The sequence below is a fragment of the Globicephala melas genome, chromosome 1, assembly GCF_963455315.2.
Source record: "Globicephala melas chromosome 1, mGloMel1.2, whole genome shotgun sequence".
Lineage (NCBI taxonomy): Eukaryota > Metazoa > Chordata > Mammalia > Artiodactyla > Delphinidae > Globicephala > Globicephala melas.
The window spans coordinates 175,926,053-175,948,511 of NC_083314.1; the positions used below are offsets into that span (position 1 = coordinate 175,926,053).

At 60.5% G+C, this 22,459-nt stretch overlaps 3 protein-coding genes across 6 annotated transcripts in view; all 3 read right to left on the reverse strand.

The window, feature by feature from the left end:
• Nucleotides 1–8,473: 8,473 nt before the first annotated feature.
• On the reverse strand, nt 8,474–13,085 carry TMEM82 (transmembrane protein 82). Of its 2 annotated transcripts, XM_030877637.2 has the most exons (6): nt 12,453–12,681; nt 12,238–12,310; nt 11,863–12,037; nt 10,850–11,267; nt 9,201–9,388; nt 8,474–8,872 (listed from the first exon to the last, which is right to left on the reverse strand). In XM_030877637.2, exons 1-6 carry the CDS (start codon nt 12,538–12,540, stop codon nt 8,783–8,785), a joined length of 1,032 nt encoding a protein of 343 aa, XP_030733497.2. In that variant the 5' UTR covers nt 12,541–12,681; the 3' UTR covers nt 8,474–8,782. The 2 variants fall into 2 exon arrangements, with proteins under 2 accessions (XP_030733497.2, XP_060166765.1); XM_060310782.1 differs by having other exon boundaries at nt 12,238–13,085.
• Nucleotides 13,086–13,238: 153 nt separating this feature from the next.
• SLC25A34 (solute carrier family 25 member 34) lies at nt 13,239–17,818 on the reverse strand. The gene is made up of 5 exons (XM_030877616.2): nt 16,853–17,818; nt 16,169–16,234; nt 15,916–16,068; nt 15,424–15,558; nt 13,239–14,778 (listed from the first exon to the last, which is right to left on the reverse strand). Exons 1-5 carry the CDS (start codon nt 17,270–17,272, stop codon nt 14,596–14,598), a joined length of 957 nt encoding a protein of 318 aa, XP_030733476.1. The 5' UTR covers nt 17,273–17,818; the 3' UTR covers nt 13,239–14,595.
• Nucleotides 17,819–19,071: 1,253 nt separating this feature from the next.
• The window catches only part of PLEKHM2 (pleckstrin homology and RUN domain containing M2), a 38,009-nt gene continuing 34,621 nt past the window's right edge, over nt 19,072–22,459 (reverse strand). For all 3 annotated transcript variants that reach the window (XM_030877649.2, XM_060310775.1, XM_060310773.2), the window contains 5 exons: nt 22,231–22,296; nt 21,349–21,508; nt 20,846–21,025; nt 20,647–20,763; nt 19,072–19,999 (listed from right to left, as the gene is read on the reverse strand). In XM_030877649.2, coding sequence (XP_030733509.1) covers nt 19,862–19,999; nt 20,647–20,763; nt 20,846–21,025; nt 21,349–21,508; nt 22,231–22,296 — 661 coding nt within the window. In that variant the 3' untranslated portion in view covers nt 19,072–19,861. The remainder of the gene's footprint in view (nt 20,000–20,646; nt 20,764–20,845; nt 21,026–21,348; nt 21,509–22,230; nt 22,297–22,459) is intronic.

Consider the following 22,459-nt stretch of genomic DNA (forward strand, 5'->3'; position numbering starts at 1 on the left):
GGCTCGGGCAGCTTTCTGCCAAGCCCCTGAGCAAGGGGGCTCAATCTTCTATTAGGGTTGTGGCAGCTGAGACCCTGGGTGGCAGGGAAGGGGTGGGAGACAGGGGCAAGGTCCAGGGCAGTGGGGACATTTGCTGCTGTCCAGTGTGCTGGGGAACACGGCACCTACTGCCCACAGAGCAGTCGAGCACCTACTGTGTCCTCGGCTGGCTTGTGGGATCTTAGTTCCCCGACCAGGGATTGAACCCCAGGCCCTGGCAGTCAGTGAAAGCGCTGAGTCCTAACCACTGGACCGCCAGGGAACTCCCAGCAAAAATGAACATAATTACCGGCGGTGATGTGTGCTATAAAGGAACAAGCAAGGGGCTGAGACAGAATAAGGGTGTGGGTGGGGCTAGGGCAGGCCTCTCTGGGAGGATATGAAGAGGAACCAGCCACAAGAGGAATAGGGGAGAGCATTCCAGGGAGAGGAAGGCAGTAGGGAAAACATGGGCTTTGAGGTCAGGTTTAGGCTTAACTTCTAACACCCTGGTGCTGGCTGTGACCTTGGACAAGTTCCTTCTCTCTCGGAGGCTCTGTTTCCTCACCTGTAACATGGGGCAGCTGGACTGATTGCCCTCGAATGAAGACATGAATACTCCCCTTTGCAGAGCTGCTGGGGACAGAGGCAGGGAAAGGGCGCACTAGGGCCTGGTCCAGAGTTGGTGCCCCACCAGTGGTGGCGCTGGCTGTTCCCACATCACTCTCACCTGGTTTCTAGAGCTCTCTGCTCACAGGGTCCCTTTGCTCTGCAGTTAGATCCAAGAAAAGTGACAAGCCTGGGGAGAGTGGCATGGAGGTGTCCTCCCCTCTGTGATTTTTCCTCTGAGGCTCCCTGAGCTGCAGCTCCCAGGGAGCCAGTGACCCCAAGGTGGGGAAGCATCCATTGGTCCAATTGCCTTTCCCCTGGACAGGCTCCACCTGGGCCAGGTCGGAGCAGAAGCGTCAGTCCTAGCCTAGGGGTGCCCACGTGTGAAGCTGAAATCATACACCCGGGTTGGGGTCTACTGCTTGGCAAACAGCCTCAGAAACCCCCCTGGGCCTCCCTGTCCTGGTTCTGCTCCTCTCCCTCCCTCCATCGTCCCCTCTGCCTGCTTGAAGTCGGGTCAGTTCAGCACTTGTTTCCTGAGCACCTACTGTGCTAGGGGCTGGGCAGGGGTGCAGCAGTGCAGGGAAGTGGGGGCTCCCACAAACTGTAGCAGGGGCAGGTTGCAGGGGGAGGGGGGCAAGCACAGATATGAGTAACAGCAGTATCTGTGAGTGACTGCAGCTCTGTCACATGCCAGCCTGTTACCTTGGGCAAGTCACTTCTCTCTGAGCCTCAGTTTCCTCTCGTGAACCTGGGATAGCAGAACCTCCCTGTGGCTTTGCGAGGATTTGTTGGAATGAATGTGGATGAATTTTCCTGGCGCTTAGTAGGTGTTCAGGTGAGTTGCTTTCCTCTTCCCATCATATAGAGGACAAAGGTTTTGGGATATTATAGTGAGATGGACAAAAGTGCTGAAGGGAAGGAAGACTTGGTTCTGCTGGAGAATCGAAGGGACATCGTGGTTCCTGTCAGTTAGTGTCACTTTCTTGGATTCTGGTAACAGCACCCAATTTCTCTTTGGGAAAGCTCACTCCCACTCTCAGTGCCTGGCTGGAACTATGTAGAAAGAGGCAGTATTTTTCCAGGGTGACAGGATGCAAGCTTGGCACCATTTATGCCAACACTTGGACCAAGACAGACGACAGCAGGGCAAAGATGATAGAGAAGGAGACCCAAATCTATAATGGGCTTCCCTGGTGGTGCAGTGGTTAAGAATCCGCCTGCCAATACAGAGGACACGGATTCAAGCCCTGGTTCGGGAAGATCCCACATGCTGCGGAGCAACTAAGCCTGTGCGCCGCAACAGCTGAGCCTGCGCTGTAGAGCCTGCGAGCCACAACTACTGAGCCTGCGTGCCACAATTACTGAAGCCCGCACGCCTAGAGCCCGTGCTCTGCAATGAGAGAAGCCACTGCAATGAGAAGTCCACACACCGCAACGAAGAGTAGCCTCCTCTCGCTGCAACTAGAGAAAGCCTGCGTACAGCAATGAAGCCCCAATGCAGCCAAAAATAAATAAATAAAATAAATAAATTTACTTTTTAAAAAAAGGAGATAACTGATTACATCACTTAGGCTGCTGGATCCAGCCATGCTTGAAGTCCTACCTCTGGATCTCTGGAGCCAATGCATTCTCTTTTTTCTTCATTTTTCTTCAACCAGTTAAAACTATTTCTGTGGCTTAAAGCAAAGTCATGAGGAATATTGGTGAGACTCCATGGGTCTGGATCATCTCTTCCTCCAAACTCTGCACCACTGTCACCACTGTTGAGAAGCCTGCTCTGATTACTCCAGGTGTCAGGACTCATGTCAATCCTATGGATTCATTTCAAGGCTGCTGGGTTGAACCAATATGCTTTACCCACCAAACGGGGAGCAGGGCTGTGTCTTATTATTCTCCATGTCTCCAGCACCCAGCACAGTGCTTGGCACATAGTAGGGTCTCAGTAATTCTGATGAAATGCAGGAGTAAGAGTAGGGGGTCTTAAGGAGCTGCATATGCAAATCATATGAGAAGTAGTAAAGGGTAGTGAGCCGTTAAGATGCCTGGGTTTTGGAGTCAGACTCACTTGAATTTGGATGTTGGCTCCCCCACTTATTAGCTCTGTGACCTTGGGCAAGTCACTTAATTTCTCTGAACCTTGAGTGTTCTCTGGGAAGATAGAGAAAAGAACAATCAACTCCTTACAAGGTCGTCCTGAAGGCTGGGGGAAAATAATACAAGAAAAATACGGAGCTCAGGCTTACAATTCCTCACGCAGCTCTTTGCAAATAAAATGCAAACATGCTTCTTCTTCCTCTACCCGGGGAGCAGTCTGGTGGACAAAACGGGGAGGCGGGAGACCTCTTCATTCTCTTGCTTCGCTGAGATCCGTTCCTGCTTCTGCCGCCTGAGCCGGTGCCTCCTTCCCAGTCCCTCTTACTCAGCGTGTTCACTGACCCTTCACACCAGAAGGGCTTGGCCGAGACTGAGTTGCAGTCCCTTGTGGGGAGGGGGCGATGTGGAGGGCCCTAGAGGCCACAGTCAGGCTCCGGTCTAAGTGCCCTACGTCCATCATCCTGTTCAGTCCTCTCAACAAGTGGGGAAACTGAGGCACAGAGAGAGTAACTTGCTCAGGGTCATCTCCGTTAGGAAGCTTCTTTCAAGCCCATGTAGTCTAGCTCCAAGCCCTTTTACTAAACAGGCCAAGCGTGTAGGGAAATGTTCAAAAACCAAGTAGGGAGTAACCAAGCCACAGTTATAGCCACATGGAGTTCCCCACTCTCAGGCCCCCAAGCCTGTGTCCACTTGGGCCAGGCAGGGCCCAGCCTCTAGACCTGGCCGTGACAACAACGTCTGGCTCTTAATCCCCTCCCGGTCCAGTGTCCTGAGCTGGCTCTGGCTGGACCCCCTGGTTCCCACAGCCCGCCCCCAACTAAGCACACCCGCACAGCCTTCACGATGAGGGGCGGGACGTGTGGGGTGGCCATGGTGGGGCGTGAGTCTCAGTGGGCCGGAAAGGCCCGTCCTTGACCCAGGCCTTGAAGGTCAGAGCCCCTTCTGTGGACAGAGGAAGGGAAGTCCTGGCATCACGCACTTGGGAGGGTCCCTGAGCCTGCCCCAAGCCCTCGGCTGCTTGCCAGGGGGCAGAGCCCCGTTCCCCCACCGACCCCAGGCCCCTCCTTGAGCTCCCGCTTCACTGCGAGCCTCCACCAGCATCTATCCAACACCTCACTGCTCTCTGGCAGTGAGGACCCCCATCCCTGAGACGCCTCCTTGCTGAAGTGTAATGTGGCCTAGACCCTGCCAGGGCCCCTCGCCGGCCTCCCCGCTTCTCTCTTCCGCAGAGGTGGGCTTACTGTGAAGTTAATGAAACTTATGCCCAGGCCTCTCACTTGCACGGCCCCTGTGAGGACTGGGGGTCTCTGGAAGTAATGAAGTGTTGTAGGAGGGAGGGGCAGCCAGGTTACACTCAGGAAACATTTCTCTCTAAGTGTTCCTGGCAAACTGCCCACAGAGATGTCAGAAGAAGGACCCAGATCTCCAGGGTTCCAGCAGCTCGTCCTGCTTTTCTTTCCCATTCTCAATCAATATTCACTTTCATATGAATTTTGTATGCTTTTTTCTAAAAGGGACCCTTTCTTTTTTTTTTTCGGCCGCACCATGCGGCATGTGGGGTCTTAGTTCCCTGACCAGTGATCAAACCTGCGCCCCCTGCCTTGGAAGTGTGGAGTCCTAACCATTGGACCGCCAGGGAAGTCCCTAAAGGAGACCCTTAAAATTGGACTCGCCCTGCTCTTACTCCTTGCAATCCACTCTCCAAGCCGGCCAGGCCATCTCGCTAAAGCAGCACGTGATCATCACACGCCCCGACACCCCTTCTGCGGCTCCCGCTGCTCTTAGGGAAAACGCGAAACCCCTCCCCTGTCCTGGCGATCTGGCCCCAGCCCACTTCCGTGACAGCATCTCCCACCACTGTGCCCGTTGCCTCCTGGGCTCCAGCCACACTGACCCGACCCCTCCTCCATCCCTCAGGCCACTCAGGAGCCTTGAGACCTGCCTGGGCTTCACCACCACCCCATGTCCTGGGAACTCCCCCTCAACCTTCAGGATTGGTTTCTGCAGCTCTTTGTCAGCGAGGTCTCTCTGAACCCCAGACCACATCACACCCTTCACAACACCTGGACCCTCCACTGATGCTGACCACACCTGCTTGAGGTAACCCTGCTCTGACCCTGGAGGCCCTCATCTCATTCACCCAGTTGCTCAGGTCCCAAATCAAAGAGTTCCCAGGATTCCTCTCTTCCTCTCAAGCCCACATCTAATTGACCAGGAAATCTTATCAATCTCTCAAAACATGTTCAGAATCCAACCATCCTGGCCACCCCCACGGCCACCACCCTGGTCCAAGCCCCCGTGCTCTCATCTGGGTTGTTTTAAATGCCTTCAAACTGGTTTACTGTTCCTACACTGTCTATTCTAAAAACAGCAAGGAGAGGAATCCTTTAAAAACGTAAAAGTCAGGGCTTCCCTGGTGGCGCAGTGGTTGAGAGTTCGCCTGCCGATGCAGGGGACACGGGTTCGTGCCCCCGTCCGGGAAGATCCCACATGCCGCGGAGCGGCTGGGCCCGTGAGCCATGGCCGCTGACCCTGCGCGTCCGGAGCCTGTGCTCCGCAACGGGAGAGGCCACAACAGTGAGAGGCCTGCGAACCGCAAAAAAAAAATAAAAAAAATAAAATAAAATAAAAACGTAAAAGTCAGATTATGTCACCTCCATGTGCAAACCCTCCACTAGCTGCCCGTCACAGGGGAATAAATTCCTAATGCTGGCTGTGGCCCTGAGCCATCTGGTCCCTGCCCACCTCTGTGACCTCATTCCCGCCACTCCATCCTCTCTGTGAGGCTCCAGCCATGCTAAATTTCCTGCTGTTCCTGGATTCTCCCAGCTTGTTCCCACCTCAGGGCCTTTACCCGTGCCGTTCTCTCAGCCTGGGGTGTTCTTCCCTCAGCTTTCCGCTTGGCCTGCTCCTGCAGTCCATTCAGGTCTCCTCAAAGAAGCCTTCTGTGGAAGGCAGCTTCTAAAACGGCCCCCTGAGAACCCCCACCCTCTGCCATGCCCTTGTGTAATCCCTTTCTCTAAAGGGTGGGCTAGACCCAGCGACTTGCTTCTAACCAACAGAATAGAGCAGAAGAGTGGGATGTCGCTTTTAACACGGGGTTACAAAGACAGTGACTTCTGTCCTGCTCATCTTCTGTCTGTCTCCCTGACTTGCATCACAGAGGGAAGCTGGCTGCCATGTCGTGGGCTGCCCTATGGAGAGGCCCACGTGGCAAGGAACTGAGGGAGACCCTGGCCAATAGCCAGAGAGGAACTGAGCCCCTCGGTCCACTAGCCCGTGATAGACTGAATCCTGCCGACAGCAACGTGAGTGAGACCGGAAGTGGATTCTGCTCCAGTCGAGCCTTAGGATGACACCACAGCCTTAGGTGACACCTTGATGTGGCCTGTGAGACTCTGAGCCAGAAGACCCAGCCAAGCTGCACCTGGATTCCCAACCCCCAGAAAAAGCGAGACGATAAGTGTCTGTTGCTTTACGCTGCTGTTTCAGGGCCATTTGCTACATAGCTGTAGATGACAAATACACCCTCCTTCACCCCCGTCACTCTGTCCCCAGGCCCAACTTTTTTTTTTTTTTTCCCAGCACCAGTTGCTACTTGGGCATCTTGCTCATCCTCAGTGTTTGCCCCAGAGCCTCGCCCCATGCAGATGTTCAGTAATAGGGGAAGGAATGCAGGACATCAAGAGGGACAATGCCATAGCTCAGAAAACCCACAGGTGCGGGGGCTCAGGAGGGAGGAGGAAGGCTCACCCCAACCCCAGGTGCTCCAGAGGTACCGTTCCCTCTCAGCAGGGACTGGGGCTCGGGTTTCCCACCTCTTCAGAAGGATGTGGTTTCGGGCCCAGGATTGGGATCTCATGGTCCGTGGCAGAACAAGTTCAGCTTCATGGCCCTGTTGCAGACCGTACCTCTTCGATCTCCTCTACCCTCTGGACTTCAGGCCTAGTTCTCTTTGTTTGGTAGGGCTCACTAGAGTGATCTAATTTTTATACCCTTGTCAGATTTTTCACAAAAATAATTTAATAGATAAGAAAAGAATACTATTCCAGCCCACGTGGCCCAATTTTTGTTTGGAAAACAGTCCCTGTGCCCATAAAAAGGAAAGGACTGCCAAGTCCAATCTCCTCCCAGCCCTGTCCCCACCGGGTCCCGGGCTGTGTGGGGGGCTGGGAGGCCAGGGAACCTTCCAGCAAAAACATCAGGCCCGAGTTGGAACCCGGTGTCCAGTCTGGCTCTGGCAAGGGGCTGGCCTTGTGCTCACCTAACTGAGCCATTTCCTCCTAGACTGGGGCAAGTTTCCTGCCCAGAGGGAACCAAGCACACTCCCAGGCAGAGGGGAGCTGGGTTCTGTATTGGGGGAGGGGCATCCACAGGCACGTCCCCCACCTCAGTTACTCTGGGGCTGAAAGGCCCCTCCTGGGGGTGGGATGGAGAGCAGGGGATCAGAAGTTGGGCTCGAACTGTCTGTTGGTGGCCATTCCTGGAGGAATGAGCTGAAACCGCCCCGTCCGGCCTTGGGGCCAGCCTGTCCCTGTATCTCAGGTGCACCCAGGGTGGGGAGTGGAATCTTAGGCCAGACTCTGTCTGCTCCAAAGCAGTAGACTTCGGGTGACCACGGTGGGCTTTGCTGAGAAGTGGGACCCATTCGAGCCTGGAATCCTCAAAGAACCTTCTCCAGGTCCCACCTCCTCCCTGGTGCCTCCCCTGCCTCTCCCAGACAACCTGACCCTCACAACCCCTTTGGAAGTCCCCTGGCTGGCAGTCTCCTTTGCTGTATGGGGTCCCTCCTGGGAAAGGGCCTCTGAGTTGGGGCCCTCAATCCCCATGGACACAAACTACCTCGTGGGCTGGGTGCCTGGGCCAGGAGAACATGGGTGTGGGTAGAGCCTCAGGCTAACCTGGACAGAAGGTGGTGGGAACAACATTCCAGAACCTACCAGGAATGGACCTGCCATATTTTTTACACCCACCTCTGTTAGTTTCCCTGGCCCCAATTCTTCAACAAGAAGTGGGGAGCAGGGAACACGCACAGCACTTGAACTCTGCGGGTCAGGCTACCTGATTCAAATCCTGTCTTGCCGCTAACTAGCTGTGTGTCCTTGAGCAAGTTACTTAGTCTCTCTGAGCCTCGGTTTCTGACTTTAAAAAGGGATAAGAGTACCTGCCTCTTGGGGCTGATGTTAAAATGAAATGAGATAATAAAAATGCTCAGCGCAGTGCCCAACACATGGTAGTTGTTCTTCTGACAGGCTCAGAGAGGGGCAGTGGCCTACCCAAGGCCACACAGCAGGTAAGCAGGGGAGCTGGTACCCAACCTTTTTCCATATACTCTGTGGCCTTCATGAGCTGGGCCCTGCAGGGGATACAAGGCTGAACAGGGCTGAGACGGGAAGGATCCTCGTGTCAGGGTCAGAGGCTGGGGACAAAGGGCACCAATAGAGGCCTAGGCATCATACTCCCTCCAGTTGTTTCTTAGCCTAGGATGGGACAGGATGCGGTCATCATCCACCCAAGAAGCAGATGAGTCCCAGACCACGTGCCCATCCATGCCACTGCATCCCTGTCATGTCCTCAGCCACAACAATAGTAAATTCCTGAACCCCAGGGACCCAGCTGGCCCATATCCCAGGAGCCTGTCTCAGTCAGAGAGCTCTGTGGCCTTAGGAAAGCCTCTTCACCTCTCTGTGCGTTCATGATTCTGAGACAAATCTGAGAGAATCACCTTTACTGTCTGTGGACAGGGCAAGGGAGGTTGGTAAAGGAGGAAGCCATTCTGAGGATACAATCTCTCCCCACCCCCCAACGCTCCGGGAAGGCAGGGCTGAGGGGCTGTACCCATTGCCCACCCTGAGAAAAAGAGGGTTAACCCAGCAGCCTCCATGCATCCCCACCCTCTGAGGGGCCCAGCCCCAAATCCTCTCCTCCCTCCCGGGGGCCCCCAGTGCTCCAGGTGGGGGGCAGCCCTGCCGTCCTGCCGCCAGGCAGTATCCTGGGGTCAAGGCTTCCAGGTGAGCCCGGGGGGCTCTGAGAGACTCCGGGTCCTTGCTGAGGTAAGTCAAGAGGGGGCCGTCCCCTGCGGCCGGGCAGGTGCCGAGGGCCGGGGCTGGCTTGGAGCTGACACGGAAGGCCTCTGGGATGGAAAATCCTGCGGGCAGGCAGGGAGGAAGGGATGGAGGGTGCCACTCAGTTCCCCCACCCCACAGGGGGGCCTCAACCTCCCGATTTTCAGGACCTTCCTCCCGTTCGGGGTCTTCTGGGGCACTGGATAGGGTGGGGGGCGCCCGCCCCGTTCCTAGTGACCCTGGCTACCGAGGGGTCAAAAGTTAACCCCAGGTAGGAGAGGGGATTTCAGCCGCCTCCGACCCCCACCCCAACGGAGGTCACCCGGCTCTTCTGAAAACCTGTCGAGGCTCCCAGGGCTGTCTGGAGTGAGGCTTCAGTGTCTGGGGCACGTTCAGGGAGGGGGTGCCCACCTGTATCTGGCAAAGATCAAACAGGGTGCGGGTGTCCAGCAGGCACCAGAACTCGCCCAGCAGGGAGGTGAAGATGCCCACGAGGTCCAGCCAGCGGCCCACGGTCAGCAGCAGCAGAAAGAGGCCGCACATGCGTACCAGCACCGTCTGGACCTGGCTCTGCAGGCCGGGATGCTGCTGCCGCTCCTCTGCAGAGACACGGTCCCTGTCACCGTCCGCCTGTCTGCCTGCCCTGAGGTCCCGCCGAGTCGCTTGCCTGGACCCCCCAGCTCCCGCCGCCGCTCTCCTCAGCGCGTGCCTTCCCCTCGCCAGGCAGCCCCGCTCCCTTCCTTCTCACCCCACACCCACTCCCAGCAACTACAGGGGTGCTTCTTCCTCCCAGGCCTCACTGCCCACCCCCAGTCTCCCCCTGCAGTCAGGACAGGAGGTGTCCTGACTCCTCTTTCCTGCACTCCCTCGTCCGTTCCATCAGGAAGCCCTATGAGCTCTTTCTACCAAGTAGATCTGGGTCCCAGCGCCCTTCATCTCTCACAGCAGGCTCCTCACTGGGCTCCCGTCTTCTGATCTTGACCCTACAACTCAGCGTGTACTCAGCAGCCGGTAGTCTTCCCAACACACTAACGAGGTGAAATCATTCCCCTGCTTACAATCCTCCCAGGACTTCCCACTGCATTTGGAGTAAACTCCAAACTCCTCACCTTGGGAGGTCCTGCCCCATGTGACCGGAGTCCCCTCTCCGACCTCATCTCATCTCTGACTTGGTCCCCCTTGCTCTCTAGCCCCAGCGATCCAAGTTTTCACCAAGCATGCTAGATTCCTTCCCACCACAGGGCCTTTGTACCTGCTGTTCTGCCTGCCTGACTGCCCTTCCTTGTCCTGACTCTTCCATCCCATCCCTACCCTGCAGCCAGGTGGCTCCTCCTAGAGCCCAGATCTGATCAGGTCACTTTCCCCTGCTTAAAACCCTGCAATGGGGCTTCACTGGTGGCGCAGTGGTTGAGAGTCCGCCTGCCGATGCAGGGGACACGGGTTCGTGCCCTGGTCCGGGAAGATCCCCCATGCTGCGGAGCGGCTGGGCCCGCGAGCCATGGCCGCTGAGCCTGCGCGTCTGGAGCCTGTGCTCCGCAACGGGAGAGGCCACAACAGTGAGAGGCCCGTGTACCGCAAAACAGTAAAAAATAAAAAAATAAAATAAAAAAAATTAAAAAAACCCCTGCAATGGCTTCTCATCACACTGCCTTGCCAGGATGATGACAGCTCTCCATCAGGCCCCTGTGAACCCAGCCAGCCTCATCTGCTCCACTTGCCTCCGTGACAGCACTCCGTTTTCATGCCTTGTCTCACTTCTGGGCTTTGGCATTTATGGTTCCCTCTGCCAGGATTTCCTTTGCTCCCTCATCTCTCCCAGGGGCTCCTGCTTATCCTTCAAGGCCCAATTCAAGTACCGTGTCTCCAGGCTCCCCCTGCACGCTGCACCCTTATCTGAGTTGCCCCACTGTGTGGCCCCTGCTAGCAGGCTGGGTGCTCTGGGATGGCAGGGGCAGGGTCTGAGTGCCGTCGGCCTCCCCAGGGCCTAGCACAGCGCTGGGCCTGGGTCAGACGGTGGGATGTGAGTGTCGAGTGAATGAACTGCCGCCCGCGACCCTCACCCTGCATGTAGATGACCAGCAGGGCGTAGCAGATGGTGAGCGGCATCCAGAAACGCACAGCCTCCGAAGTGGTCAGGAAGTCCCGGTTGAGGAGGGTCACGGCTGCCAGGTTGCCCACTGCAAAGGTCACGGCCAGGGCGCGGCCCAGCAGCCGGGGGAGGCTGCAAGCGCCAGCCAGCAGGCCCAGGCAGATCCCACAGTAGCGCTGGCTACTGTGCAGCTCGTAGAGCTGGCAGACGTGGCGGCGGAGGCGCCGGGTGCCCGAGCGGAGCAGCGCGGCCAGCCCCAGGCCCAGCAGCAGGTTCAGCGTGCGGTGCGGGGCGCCCTCCTGCAGGAAGCTCAGGCTGCAGGTCAGCCCGCAGCCCAGCGAGTACTGGCACAGTAGGTACAGCTGCAGCCTCTCGGTGCCCCGGGCGCCCTGGGAGGGGGAGGGGGCAGAGAGGGGCCACGATTGTGTGCGCTCAGCCCACTCCTCACCGCGCGGGGACCCAGAGGGTGTCAAGGTACAGGTGGTCCACTCTGTGGGAGGCCGTTCCCGAAGAGGGAATATTGCCTTCAGGTCAAGCCCTACTGGAATCATTTCTTTCAGCTTAATTTCAATCGTGATTATTACTTGGGACCTATCTGCTTGCTGAAGGGTGGTGGCTCAAAGCCTTCGAGGCCTGGGTTCAAAGCCCGACTCTACTTCTTGCTGGTTGTTGGCCACAGATAAGCCACGTAGCATCTCTGAGCCTTAGTTTCCCATGTGGGAGATCGGAATCACAGCAGACTTTTATCCCTTGTGGTTCTGAGGATGAGACGATGCACTCAAAGCATCTAGCACCGTGCCTGGCTCACGGGAAGCTCTCGACATCCGGGAGCTGCTGTGTTATCTTCTTGGACTGGGGTGGTGTCCACTCTGAGTGGAGACTTGGCTTTGGCGATGACAACCGGGCCCAGTTTCCTGTATTTGGGGGTGAAAACTAGGGCCCAGGGCCGGGCAGTCCTCACCCACCACCTGCCTGTGGTCTTACCTTGTCCAGGGAAAGCAGCATGGAGACAGCCCGGAGGGAGAACTCGAGCACCACAAGGGCGGCCACCCGGACCTGCACGACGGTCAGGATCAGGGCCAGCCCTGCCAGGTGCACGGTCTCCAGCGAGGCCCACTGGGCCCGCAGCCGTTCCTTTTCAAGCCGCCGCTCCGGGTCACTGTGGAGGTAGAGGGGGCACGGGCAGAGGGGCAGAACCACCAGCCTCGTCCCTGGAGGGGGTACCGGTGCCCCCAGCCACACCCTGGGGGTTAAGGACGGGTGGTCTCTCCCTCCCAGTCCTGCCCTCGGAGGAGGCCAGAGTCGCATGCAGTGTGGGCTCCAGGGGCCTGGGAGGGGGCCGGGGAGGCGGGCACTCACTTGGTACAGCCTACGAAGAAGTAGACCTTCAGGAGGTTGTTCAGGACGGAGACTCCGCAGGCCCCGACGAGGCCTGACGGGGTTAGTAGGGAGGGTAGGCAGCTTGGTAGGGTTAGAGGAGGGGGCGGTGGGAGACGCACGTGGGTGGGGTTCGTCTTGCGCCGGGCTGGTGCCCCGGAGGGGGTGGGGCTGAGGGGGATGGGGGAGGGGCTCACCTTGCAGGAGGGCGTCGAGGAGGCCGGAGCCCCACTCAAGGGAGGGGAGGCTGGGGAGCCAGGAGGGGAGGGACAGCAGGGAGAACATGGCCGCCAGGATCCAGCCCCAGCCTCCGGCCTGGTCTGCGCCAGAGACACCGCAACGTCACCACCACCGGGCAAAGGTGGTGGAGGCGAGGGGAGGGGCTGGGAGGGGTCAAAAGCCCAGGCGAGGGGAAGGGAGGGAAGGGGAGGGGAGGAGAACCAGGGCCTTAAACCTTTGGGCTGCTGGGTTAAGACCGCTGCCCAGGGTCTCCCCATTTGGGCAGCATGGGGTGGGGGGCATCTCTGGGTGGGCTGGTCTCTGTCCTGCTTTTCTCAGGACAGAGACCAACCCACCCCTGGGCCTTGCCACCCATCCCTTCCTGAAGCCCCAGGCCTCGCCTCTTCTGCCCTCCCCCAGCCTGGGTCCCGCCCTCAGCCCAAGGTCTGGAAGGGGGGCTTCGATCTCCCCACAGCCTGAGGTCAGGCTCTGCTCTCTCAGCCCAAGGTCTGGGAGGGGGCGTCGCTCCCGCCACAGCCCGGGGCTGGGATCCAGCTCTGGGCCCTCCCCTCCTGCGCCGTAGGGCAGCCCGCCTTGACGATCCTCCCCGTGTCCACTAGGTGGCAGGCCTCACTTGGCCTACGGGGCGGGGCTGGCTCGCCCCAGTTCTTTTGGATCCTCCTTTCTCAGACCGAGGAGAGCGAGCCAAGGGTGTGGGTTCGGGGGTCGGGAGACTGAGGCTGCCAGCAGAGGGGAGTCGTTGAAGTAGACAAAATAGAAAACTTTATTGGTTTGGAGTGTGCAGTAGGGCTGCCCCTGGGGAGCAGCGCTTTGCAGACATGGGGTGTGGCAGGGAAGGTAGTTCAGGATGCTTGACCTCTCCGCCAGTCCTGCCCCTTCAGGGACTCAGCATCCACTTCTGTAGCACAAAGGTCGGTGCAGGCCTTAGGAACACGCCCATGGTGGGAGGGTGGCTGCAGCGTGGGGAGAGAGCCTGGGAGGAGGCCGCCCAGCTCTACTACCTTGGGCAGGTCACTTCCTTTCCCGGGACCTGAGTCTGCTCACCTGAACAACGGGCACCATCAAGCGCTACCTTCCAGGACTGTCGTGAGAATCTGTGCCAATGTCCACAGTGCTGGGCACCTAGGGGACCCTCAGTAAAAGCCCTCAGTTGATGCGCTGAATTGTGTCCCCTCCCCCTCCCCAGATTCATCTATTGAAGTTCTAACCTCAGAACGTGACTCTTTGGAGTCCTAAAGAAAGCAATTCTCAAAGGAAGTATTGATGAGTAAGTTAATATGCGGTCATTAAGGGTGGATCCTAATCCAATATGACTGGTGTCCTTATAAGAAGGGACTAGGACACAGACACACAGAGGGAAGACCGTGTGGGGACATGGAGAAGACGGCCATCTGCAAGCCAAGAAGAGAGGCCTCAGAGGAAACCAACCCTGCCGACACCTTGATCAGACATCTGGCCTCCAGAATTATGAGAAAGTAACGTTCTGTTGTTTAAGCCGCTTGGTCTGAGGTCCTCTATGACGGCGGCCCTGGCAGTCTAGCACAGACGCTGACATTACGGCCTCACGGTGCTCCCCAGGGCCTCCCCACGTGTACAGTGATCCCTCAGGGGCACCCCAGCACCCACGGTCCTGGCTCTTGCCAAGGACACAGGTCTGGGCTGGGCAGAGCTGGGTTCTCTACCCCTTCAAAGCTGTGTGGCTGTGGTCAAAGCACTTCACCTTTCTGAGCCCCCGCTTCCGAACCAGTAACGGAGCATTTCACCGTCTCCTACTGTGTGAGGACTAAGCGATCTGGCGCACGTAAGTGGCCCAGCTCGCGGTAACGTTCACACCCTGAAGGAGTTATTATAACAATGGGATAAGGTTACCCAGGACAGAGAGGGAAGAGAAACTTTCTGGAGAACAGAGTGGGTGGTGATTCAAGGCGGATCTGTTGGCCCTGGGTGGGCCACGGGGCTGGGTTGACCACAGCTGTCTACACTCTCCCCGAACCTGCGGCAGGGCCTGGGCCTGGGCGGGCTCCTGGACGGCCATTCCCAGGTGGAGCGGGCCGTCGCTTCCTGCCAAGGGCACGGCTGTGTCAGGGTGAAGGACGCCGCCTAGCTGCCCTGGTGCTGGGCCCGCCCGGCCAGTTTCCGGAGCTCATCCCAGAAGAGCATGCTGAGGATGGTGTGGGGACCCAGGCGCAGGTAGGTGGGGCCCAGACCCTTGTAGAGCGCCAGGGGGCCCTCCTGCCGCCAGATCTTCACCAGGCAGTCGGCGAGGCCGCCATACAGCCGGCCCTGGGGACAGACACAGGCCAGACATCACTACAGGTGTCGTGGGGCCCTGGCTGGCACAATGGGGTGTGTCTGTGTATGGGCTTCTGTGGCACATCAGAAAGGGCACTCCCCCAAGCTCGGCAAATCACATAACAGTAACCCTTCGGGCTGTGAAAGTTAAAAAAGGGCCTCTTCCTCCAGGCAGCCACAGCCCCAGGCCAGGCGCTCAGCTTGGTTAGTGGCACGCGGGTGGATTTCACCGCTAACTCAGCCCGTGGAGGGCACCTCTGTGTTCGGCACACCTTGCACCAGTGTACGTGACGGCCCCTGTGCACCTGTGAGGCTGGGGGGTCAGGCCTCGATTCCAGTTCAGGCTCCCCCACCTACCGGCTGCGTGACCTCAGGCAAGTCACTTGATCTCTCTGAGCCTCAGTCTTCTCATCAGGAGAACGAAAGTTGTTGTGAGGACAGAATAGGATCCAGGTGTGAAAATGCTTAGTACGTGCCTGGGACATAGGTGTTCAGCAAACAAGCCGAATTAATGTGTGTGTGTGTGTGGGGCACACTTCTCCGTGTCTCTGGCTGTGTGTGTGTGTGTGTGTGTGTGTGTGTGTTGGGGGATGCTGTCCAGCTCCCACGCCCTCCCCCACTCTGTCCCCTGCTCACCCTGCCCGCTCCGTCCACAGGCTGATTGTACAGCCGCGTGCTGACCACGTCGAAGGGGGTCATGACTGTGACCACAGCTACGCTGCTGATCATGCCCCCGGCCAGGGCCACCAGCCAGCTGTCCTCTGGGAGCCACTGTGGGGACATACAGGCTGCTGAGCCCTGTAGTGCCCTCCCCCCTCCCCCACGTGGCACCCACCCCATCCTCTCAGCGCCCGGGGGCTGGAAGAGCTAGGGAAAGGGGGGCAGATGAGGCCCCTCCGGCCACTCCCCCCCCGCCCCCCGCCGCCCTGAGCTCCTTTACAGCTGGAGGGTTCACTGCGGACTCTCCACTCTTGCTGGACCCGAGGGCCGGAATCACAGCCCTGAGGGCAGAGTCAGGGCCCTCGGCTTTCTTAAGGGGCCTGTCACCACCCCCTGGGCTTCCCTGCGTGGGGTCCAGCTGGAGATGTGGAGGCGCGATAAGGGGCGCGGGTGTCCCCCGCTCCTTACCTGTTGCTCCTGCACCCAGGCCTTGGCGGAGGCGAAGGTGGCCAGCTGAGCAGCCGAGCCCACCATGACCCGTGGCACGGCCCCACCCACACCCTGCCACAGCCCCGCCAGGCCCCGCTGCCGCCAGATGGTCCCCAAGGCATCCAGGACGTTCTGCAGGGAGAGGGCACAGGGTCACTGGGCGGCCCCTGCCCGCCCAGGGGCCCATCCAGCCCACCCAGCCGGGGAAGCCCCGGGGAGTGACGGTCCCCACCTGGTGAGGGTGCTGGTGTCCCACAGCCATCGCGGCCACCGTCTGAGCCTGCAGCTGCGTTTTGACCTGTGAGAGCAGGGGTGACACAGGGCCTGGGGCTGGAACCTTAGAAGACCCTGGACGAGCTGTGCGTGTTGAGGGCACCCCTCCCCAGGCCCTGACACCCAGACCTCCCTGAGCCCACACCCGCAGCCTTGGGTGTGTGTGTGTGTGGAATAGGGTTGGAGTCGGCTTGGGTCTGCATCTGGTTGTGACCTGGGACAAGTGACTTAACCTTCTCTCCGCCTGTCTGCTCACCCTTGGAAGGCTGCTCTGGGGACCAAGAGAGATGATGACTGTAGCATCCAGGCTAGGATGTGGGGCCCTCTCTCGATGGAAGCTTTATGCTTAACTTGCACAGGGCATGCAGGAAGACAAGTGACCATGTGGCCCTGAGCTAGCACACCTCCTGCCACCCTCTGCCCCCTCCCCCGGCTCAGGACCAGTGGGGCGGGGGCCCCAGGGGAGCAAGGTTCAGGGCGAGGCCCTGGTGCCCTGGACCAAGGGGCAGATTCCAGGCCTGGGCAGGGATGTCCCGGGGAGCAGCCCCACCCCATCTGCTCCACGGAGGCCAGCCCAGGAGGCTGCAGAGCCCCCATGGGAGCTGGGTCCCAGGGTGGGAGCAGATGGAGACAAGGCACTCACCAGGTAAGCAGGGCTCCCCACGAAGGCTCCCAGTGCCCCTGCCACAGCGCCCGCGACCACGGTGCCACCCGGCTGCTGGGCGAGCCCGGCCTGGCATGCCAGGCTGTAGCAGTAGAAGCGGACGCCATTCATGAGGCCCTGGTAGAGGAGGCCGGCAGCCAGCCCCTTCTGCAGGCCGCACAGCCCATCTGCACGGGCCACAGCGACGACGGAGGCCACAAAGCCCCGGTAGTGCCGAGGATAGGTGCCCCGGGCCTGCAGCTCCCCCTGCAGCTGCAGCCGCGTCTTCACCACCTCCAGGGGGTTGGTGAAGACACAGGCCAGGCAACAGGCCGAGGCGCCCAGCACCAGGTCCACAGCTGGAGCCACCGTCTCCTTGGCCTCCGGGCCAGGGGCCGGCTGTGCCCGTGTCAGAGGCATGGGCACGGGCCCTGGGGTGGCGGTGCTTAGGCTGTCTTCACTCCCACAGGGCCACAGGGCTGGGGATCGAGGGAGCCTGGGGCCATGTCTGGAGGGCAGAGGTCCGGGTCAGAGAGGCCGGCTGCTGCCAGGCGGCCTGCTCTTATCTCAGGAGTCCACCTACTCTGCTCCTTCCTGGGAGCCTGGGACACGCCCCCGCCGGCTCTGGACCAATCCCAGCTTCCTACGTCCCCCACACCTCCCTGCCGGGGAGGGCCTGGACCCTGGGATCTGGGGGAAAGGTCACTTGGGCCCCAAGGGAGACACGGGGGAGTGGGGGTGGGGGGGTGGGGCAGAAAGTGCCAATGAGCCAAGACACCTCCTCCCGACCCTCGGGTCCTCCAGCCTCCCCTCTGGCCCCGGGCAAAGCGCTGGTGCCCAGCCTTCCCTCCGGCCCTGGGCAAAGCGCTGGCGCAGCTGCCCTCCCTCGGGCTTGCCCAGTCCTGCTGTAGCTCAGGGCCCTGGGCAAGAGGCAGCTGCTTGGGAGGCTCCTCTCAGCAGCTCAGCAACGCCCCCCCCCGCCCCGCCCCCCTGCCACTGTGTGCCGTCCCCTTTCCCGGCCTCAGTCTTCCAGTCTGGCTCCCACGGTCTGTGGTCCCACTGCCAGTGAGAGCAGAGGGCTCCGGAGTCGTGTGGAACTGATCTGGGATCCCAGGAGCGGCTATTATGTATGCCCTGGGCAAGTCAGTTCCTTTCTTTGAGCTTCGGTCTCTCCATCTGTAAGATGGGGATATGGATACCCACTGCAGAGGTTCTTCGGAGGATCACAGATGTGTGAAGAACGCCTAGCACAGTGCTTCACTCTGTAATAGGCGGCCCACATCCCCCCCTGCCTGGGGGCCCTGGGTGGGTAGGAGATGGAAAAATAAGGGCCACTGTGTCTCAAGGAGTGACCTTGCAGCTTTGGTCGCTCACCTGGTAAGGACTTGCCCCCTAGTCCTGCCCCTCCTCTTGGTGGGAGCTGCTCCTGGGCTGTGGTTCTCTGGAGCAGAGGCCCAGGCATGGGAATGGACCTTTGTGCCTGGTGAAGAGGGACCTCCCAGCCCCGGGCATTACTGTCAGGTGCCAGGCTGCTCAGGTCGGGGGCCGGCACCACCTTGCCCACCTCGGCCTCGGCCCCATGGTACCTCTCTCCTGCCAGGGCCACCCTGCGTCACCCGAGTCCCAATCAGAACCAGAGGCAGGGCCGCCCTGCCCAGAACCCCACCTTTGTGGCCTCCACACCTGCTTCTTCCAGGTGGCCACCCCTTTCCTCCCAGCTGTGAGGCCCTGGAGGCCGCAGTGCTGAGGGGCTTGAGGGCTGCAGAGCTCCTCCTAGGCCTGGCAGGCTGGGCACCCTCCGGCCAGCCCCGGGGTAGCAGCTCAACAAGAGGTCTTGGGGACAGCCTGGATTCTCCCGGGTTGATCCCGAGTGGCCGGCATTCAGCCCCCAGAGCTGGGGGAGGCAGGGCAGGCAGGAGTGCCCTGCCCTGGCAGTGTAGCCACGGCCTGGGACCCGAGCTGGTGGCTGCCCTCCCCTGGCCACTGCAGGAAACAGGAAGGAGGGCAAAGGTCCGGCCAAGAAGCTCCCAGGGCCCGAACTCCTCCACTCAGTGAGTGCTGGGGGGCAGCGGCCAGTGATCTGGATCCCAGTGTGGGCACAGAGCATCTGACGGAAGAGCATTTGTGGAATGAACGAGGAACAAAGGGCCGAGTGGCCTGAGAGGAGGTGCCGGAGATCCCTCACCTCCACCCTGGTCAAAAAGGGCCAGTGACGAGTCTTGGCAATATAACATGTCTATTTTATTTTAAAAAACAAAACCCAGGCCACCTGACCCCTTCCCCCAGAGGGCCCTCTTGGGAAGGACCTGGCTCCAGCCAGGCAGGGGACACAGGCTGGTGGGCTTTGCTCCTCTCCAAGCCCTCCTCCCTCCCCTTTGCTCCTGGCAAAAAGGAGATGGCCTGATCCCTGGGTCCTACAGGCACTGCCAGGTTTGGAGGAGGGGAGGTAGGGGGCCGTGGACATGCAGGGCCTCCTGGTAGCCAGGGAGGGCCATCCCGGCCCCCTGCAACCCCCCGGGCCCTGGAAGGCAGGGAGAAGTGTGCTTGGGGATGGAGCTAGTGAGGAGAAGACATGCACTGAGACCGCGGTGTTCCAGCTTCCCTCCCAGCCGGGTGAATGTTCAAACATGAACAGGGATGGCCGGGCACTCAGAGCCCCCAGGGCGGCCTAAGCCTCTGCCCGGGCCCCTGACCCAGGGGAGGAAGAGGGGCTCCTGCCCTCTGAGTCCTGCTCCCCTCGTGGAGTGAGGCGGTGGCCCCGGGGAAGGGGGCCGTGCATCTGCAGAGCCCATAGGGCTCGGACCCTCTGCCCCCAGCACTTCCCAGTTGCCACCTGCCGGGCAGGAGGCCCAGGGTGCTGGGCACCCGTTCTGGGTCCCTGGGAGGGAGACCTTGTCTCAAGCCCCACTCGGTGGTTCTGCTGCCCGGGAACGAGGGCGGGAGCCTGGCCCCAGCAGCCGCTCGCCCGCCTCCCTCTCCGGCCCCTCCAGGACGCCCGCCAGCTCTGCCTCAGCACCAGGGGTCCCTCGAGGCTCTGCCCCGGCACAGGCTGTCGCTCCGCTGCCAGGCGCTGTGGATGAGGCTCAGGGCGTCCTCGAACTTCTTCTTGTTGGAGGCTTCCTGGATGGCCTTACGGGGGAGGTCCACCTGGGTGGGGCGTGCAGGGAACCTGAGGGCTGCACCGAGAGCCCCCAGGGAGCCGAGGGGACGTGGGGTTCCCCCGCACCGGGTGTAACCTTGCCCTGAAACTACATCCACGCTGCTGAGATCTCGGGCTCCTCAAGGAGGGGCTCAGGCCGACGGGGTGCGGCTCCCTGAGCCGCCTCCTTCCAGGGAAGGCCCCGGTTCTCGGAGGAGGGGGCTGGGGGTGGGGCCGGGAGGCGGGCCGTGGAACTCCGCCCAGGGCTGGTCCGGAGCTTCCGCGGGGCAGCCCAGCACGCGCTCAGACTGCGATCTGTGCAGGCATTCGATGAGGCCCTCTCAGCCTGGTGCTGCGCTCCATGCCCCCATCATCCGGGCACAGCTCTAGCCCCACCGTAGGCACTTAATGCCGGCTTTTTCAGGGTAACTGAGAAGGTCAGGAATGGCGTTTCCTGGGCTCTATGCTTAGCTTTAGCTTCACACTCACTGGGAGGCAGGGTCTTGCCCCTTTGGTTTTACACGTTCATGTCCACCCCAGAGCTCCTAGTATGGTGCTGCCCCAGGCCCCCAACTCCTGCCTCGGTCTGTGCCGTGCAGGGGCTCCTTTCCCTAGGGAACGGCTCCACTCCGCAGGGGCCTGGGCAGCCGGGTACCTGGTAGATGGTTTTCCACCCGGAGTTCAGTGCAGACAGGAATCGGTCCAGTTCAGATGTGCAGCTCAGGTAAATGACCCAGGGTGGGAGGGGCTGCTGGCTGTCCTGGGAAAACTCCTGGGGAGAGCGGGGGCCCCAGGTGAGCAGACACAGCACTCCTTCGTTAGGGCCTGCCTCCATCGCCCCCCACCCGACTCACCAAGACACAGTACTCCTTGCCCGGTTCAGTGGAGACGGTGCTGATGTCGGCCAGCTGGGCAGTGCCCAGGGAGCGGAAGAAGCTGGTCTGGCAGTCCTCGTGGCACGTGAAGAGGCGGTCATCCGTGATCACCAGGCAGCAGGGGATGCAGGGGCTGGGAGTTACCCCCTGGGGGATGACCTGAAGGCACCAGCAGAGCGGAGGGGAGAGGCAAGCTGGAGCTCTCCAGGGCTGGTCTGCACCAGGACTCCCCGCGTCAGGGGCCTGCCAGCCCCTCTGCCCCTCCCTCCAGAGGCCAGGAGTACAGGGGCCGACAGGGGTGATGGTGGGAATGTCAGGCCACAGGCGGCCCTAACCTCCAGGGTTCACTCCTGGGCTGGCCCCTGGAAGTCCCATCTTGGTCCTCAGAGGCCGCTGCATGACTCGCATGGGCTTGGGGAAGGGACCCTGGGGACCCGGGGTGGGGTTGGGAGGTGGTGAGCGGTGGGGCAGGAGGCCCTCACCCCTTTGGACACGGCCTGGCAGAGGTGCTGCATCCAGTCAGCCATCTCAGCCTCGCTGCCGGCGCTCAGCTCCAGGCAGGGCCGGTCGGCGAGGATGACCTGGAAGGCGTGGGGCCGGTCCGTGGTGCTGGATCTCCGACAGCCACCGCACTGCTCCCCCCTGGGCCAGAGGTGGAGGGTGAAACGGGAGCAAGGGAGCAAGGGGGCAGGGGGGCGAGGGGCGCGGGCGGAGCCCCTGGGGTTGGCCTGCCCCGGAGTCCCGAGGGCTGGAGGACACCAGAAGGTGGGCCAGAGCCCTCCGGCTCGAAGGAGAGGCGCAAAGCTGCTGGGCAGCCCCGCCCCTTTTCTGTGTAACACCTTTTATGCACAATCACCAAGGTTCGTCTAGATGCCTGAGCAGGCCCAGGTGAGGGCTGAGAATCAGCTCCTGGCTCCCGCCCTCTCGGAATCAGTGCACATTCATTGCTGGTCCCCTTACGGGCCGGATGTTTCCTCCAAGCGCACGCATGCGTGCGTGTGTGCGTGTGTGTGTGTGTGTGTGTGTGTGTGTCCATCCTCCCCATCAGGTCAAGCGCTTCCCAGGGAAAGGACCGCCTCCCCTATCAGATCGGGGGACGCCTCCCCTACCTGCTGGGATCCTTTCCAGGCAGGAAGCTCCTCTTGCTTCCCCACCCTCTCCCTGTTCACCCAGAGCTCAGCGGACCCCAGGGCACTAAATGGGGGTGGGGCCGAGGGGGGGTGCTCAACTGACAGGAGGGAGAGCCAGTTCAAGCCAGGGAGGACGGGAGCCCTGAGGCTCAGGCCCAGCCGGAGCCTTGACCTTCAGGCAGCGACACAGGCCCCGACACCTGCCCGGCCCCTCCCACTGCCCAGGACACTCACCCCATGTTCACTGAGAGCAGGGGGGTGACATCAGTGCGGTCGGGATACTGGTAGAGGATCCCGTTGCTGCAGGGGCACAACGTGGCAGGGGTGAGGCCTGTCCCAGGAACTGGGGGCCAGGTGGAACAGATCCCAGGGACCCCCACAAGCTGGGGCCTGAACCCCAGAGGCCAAGGAGCCCGGGGCCTGCCTTCTACGGCAGGGAGGGTGGAGGAAGAACTGCAGAGGC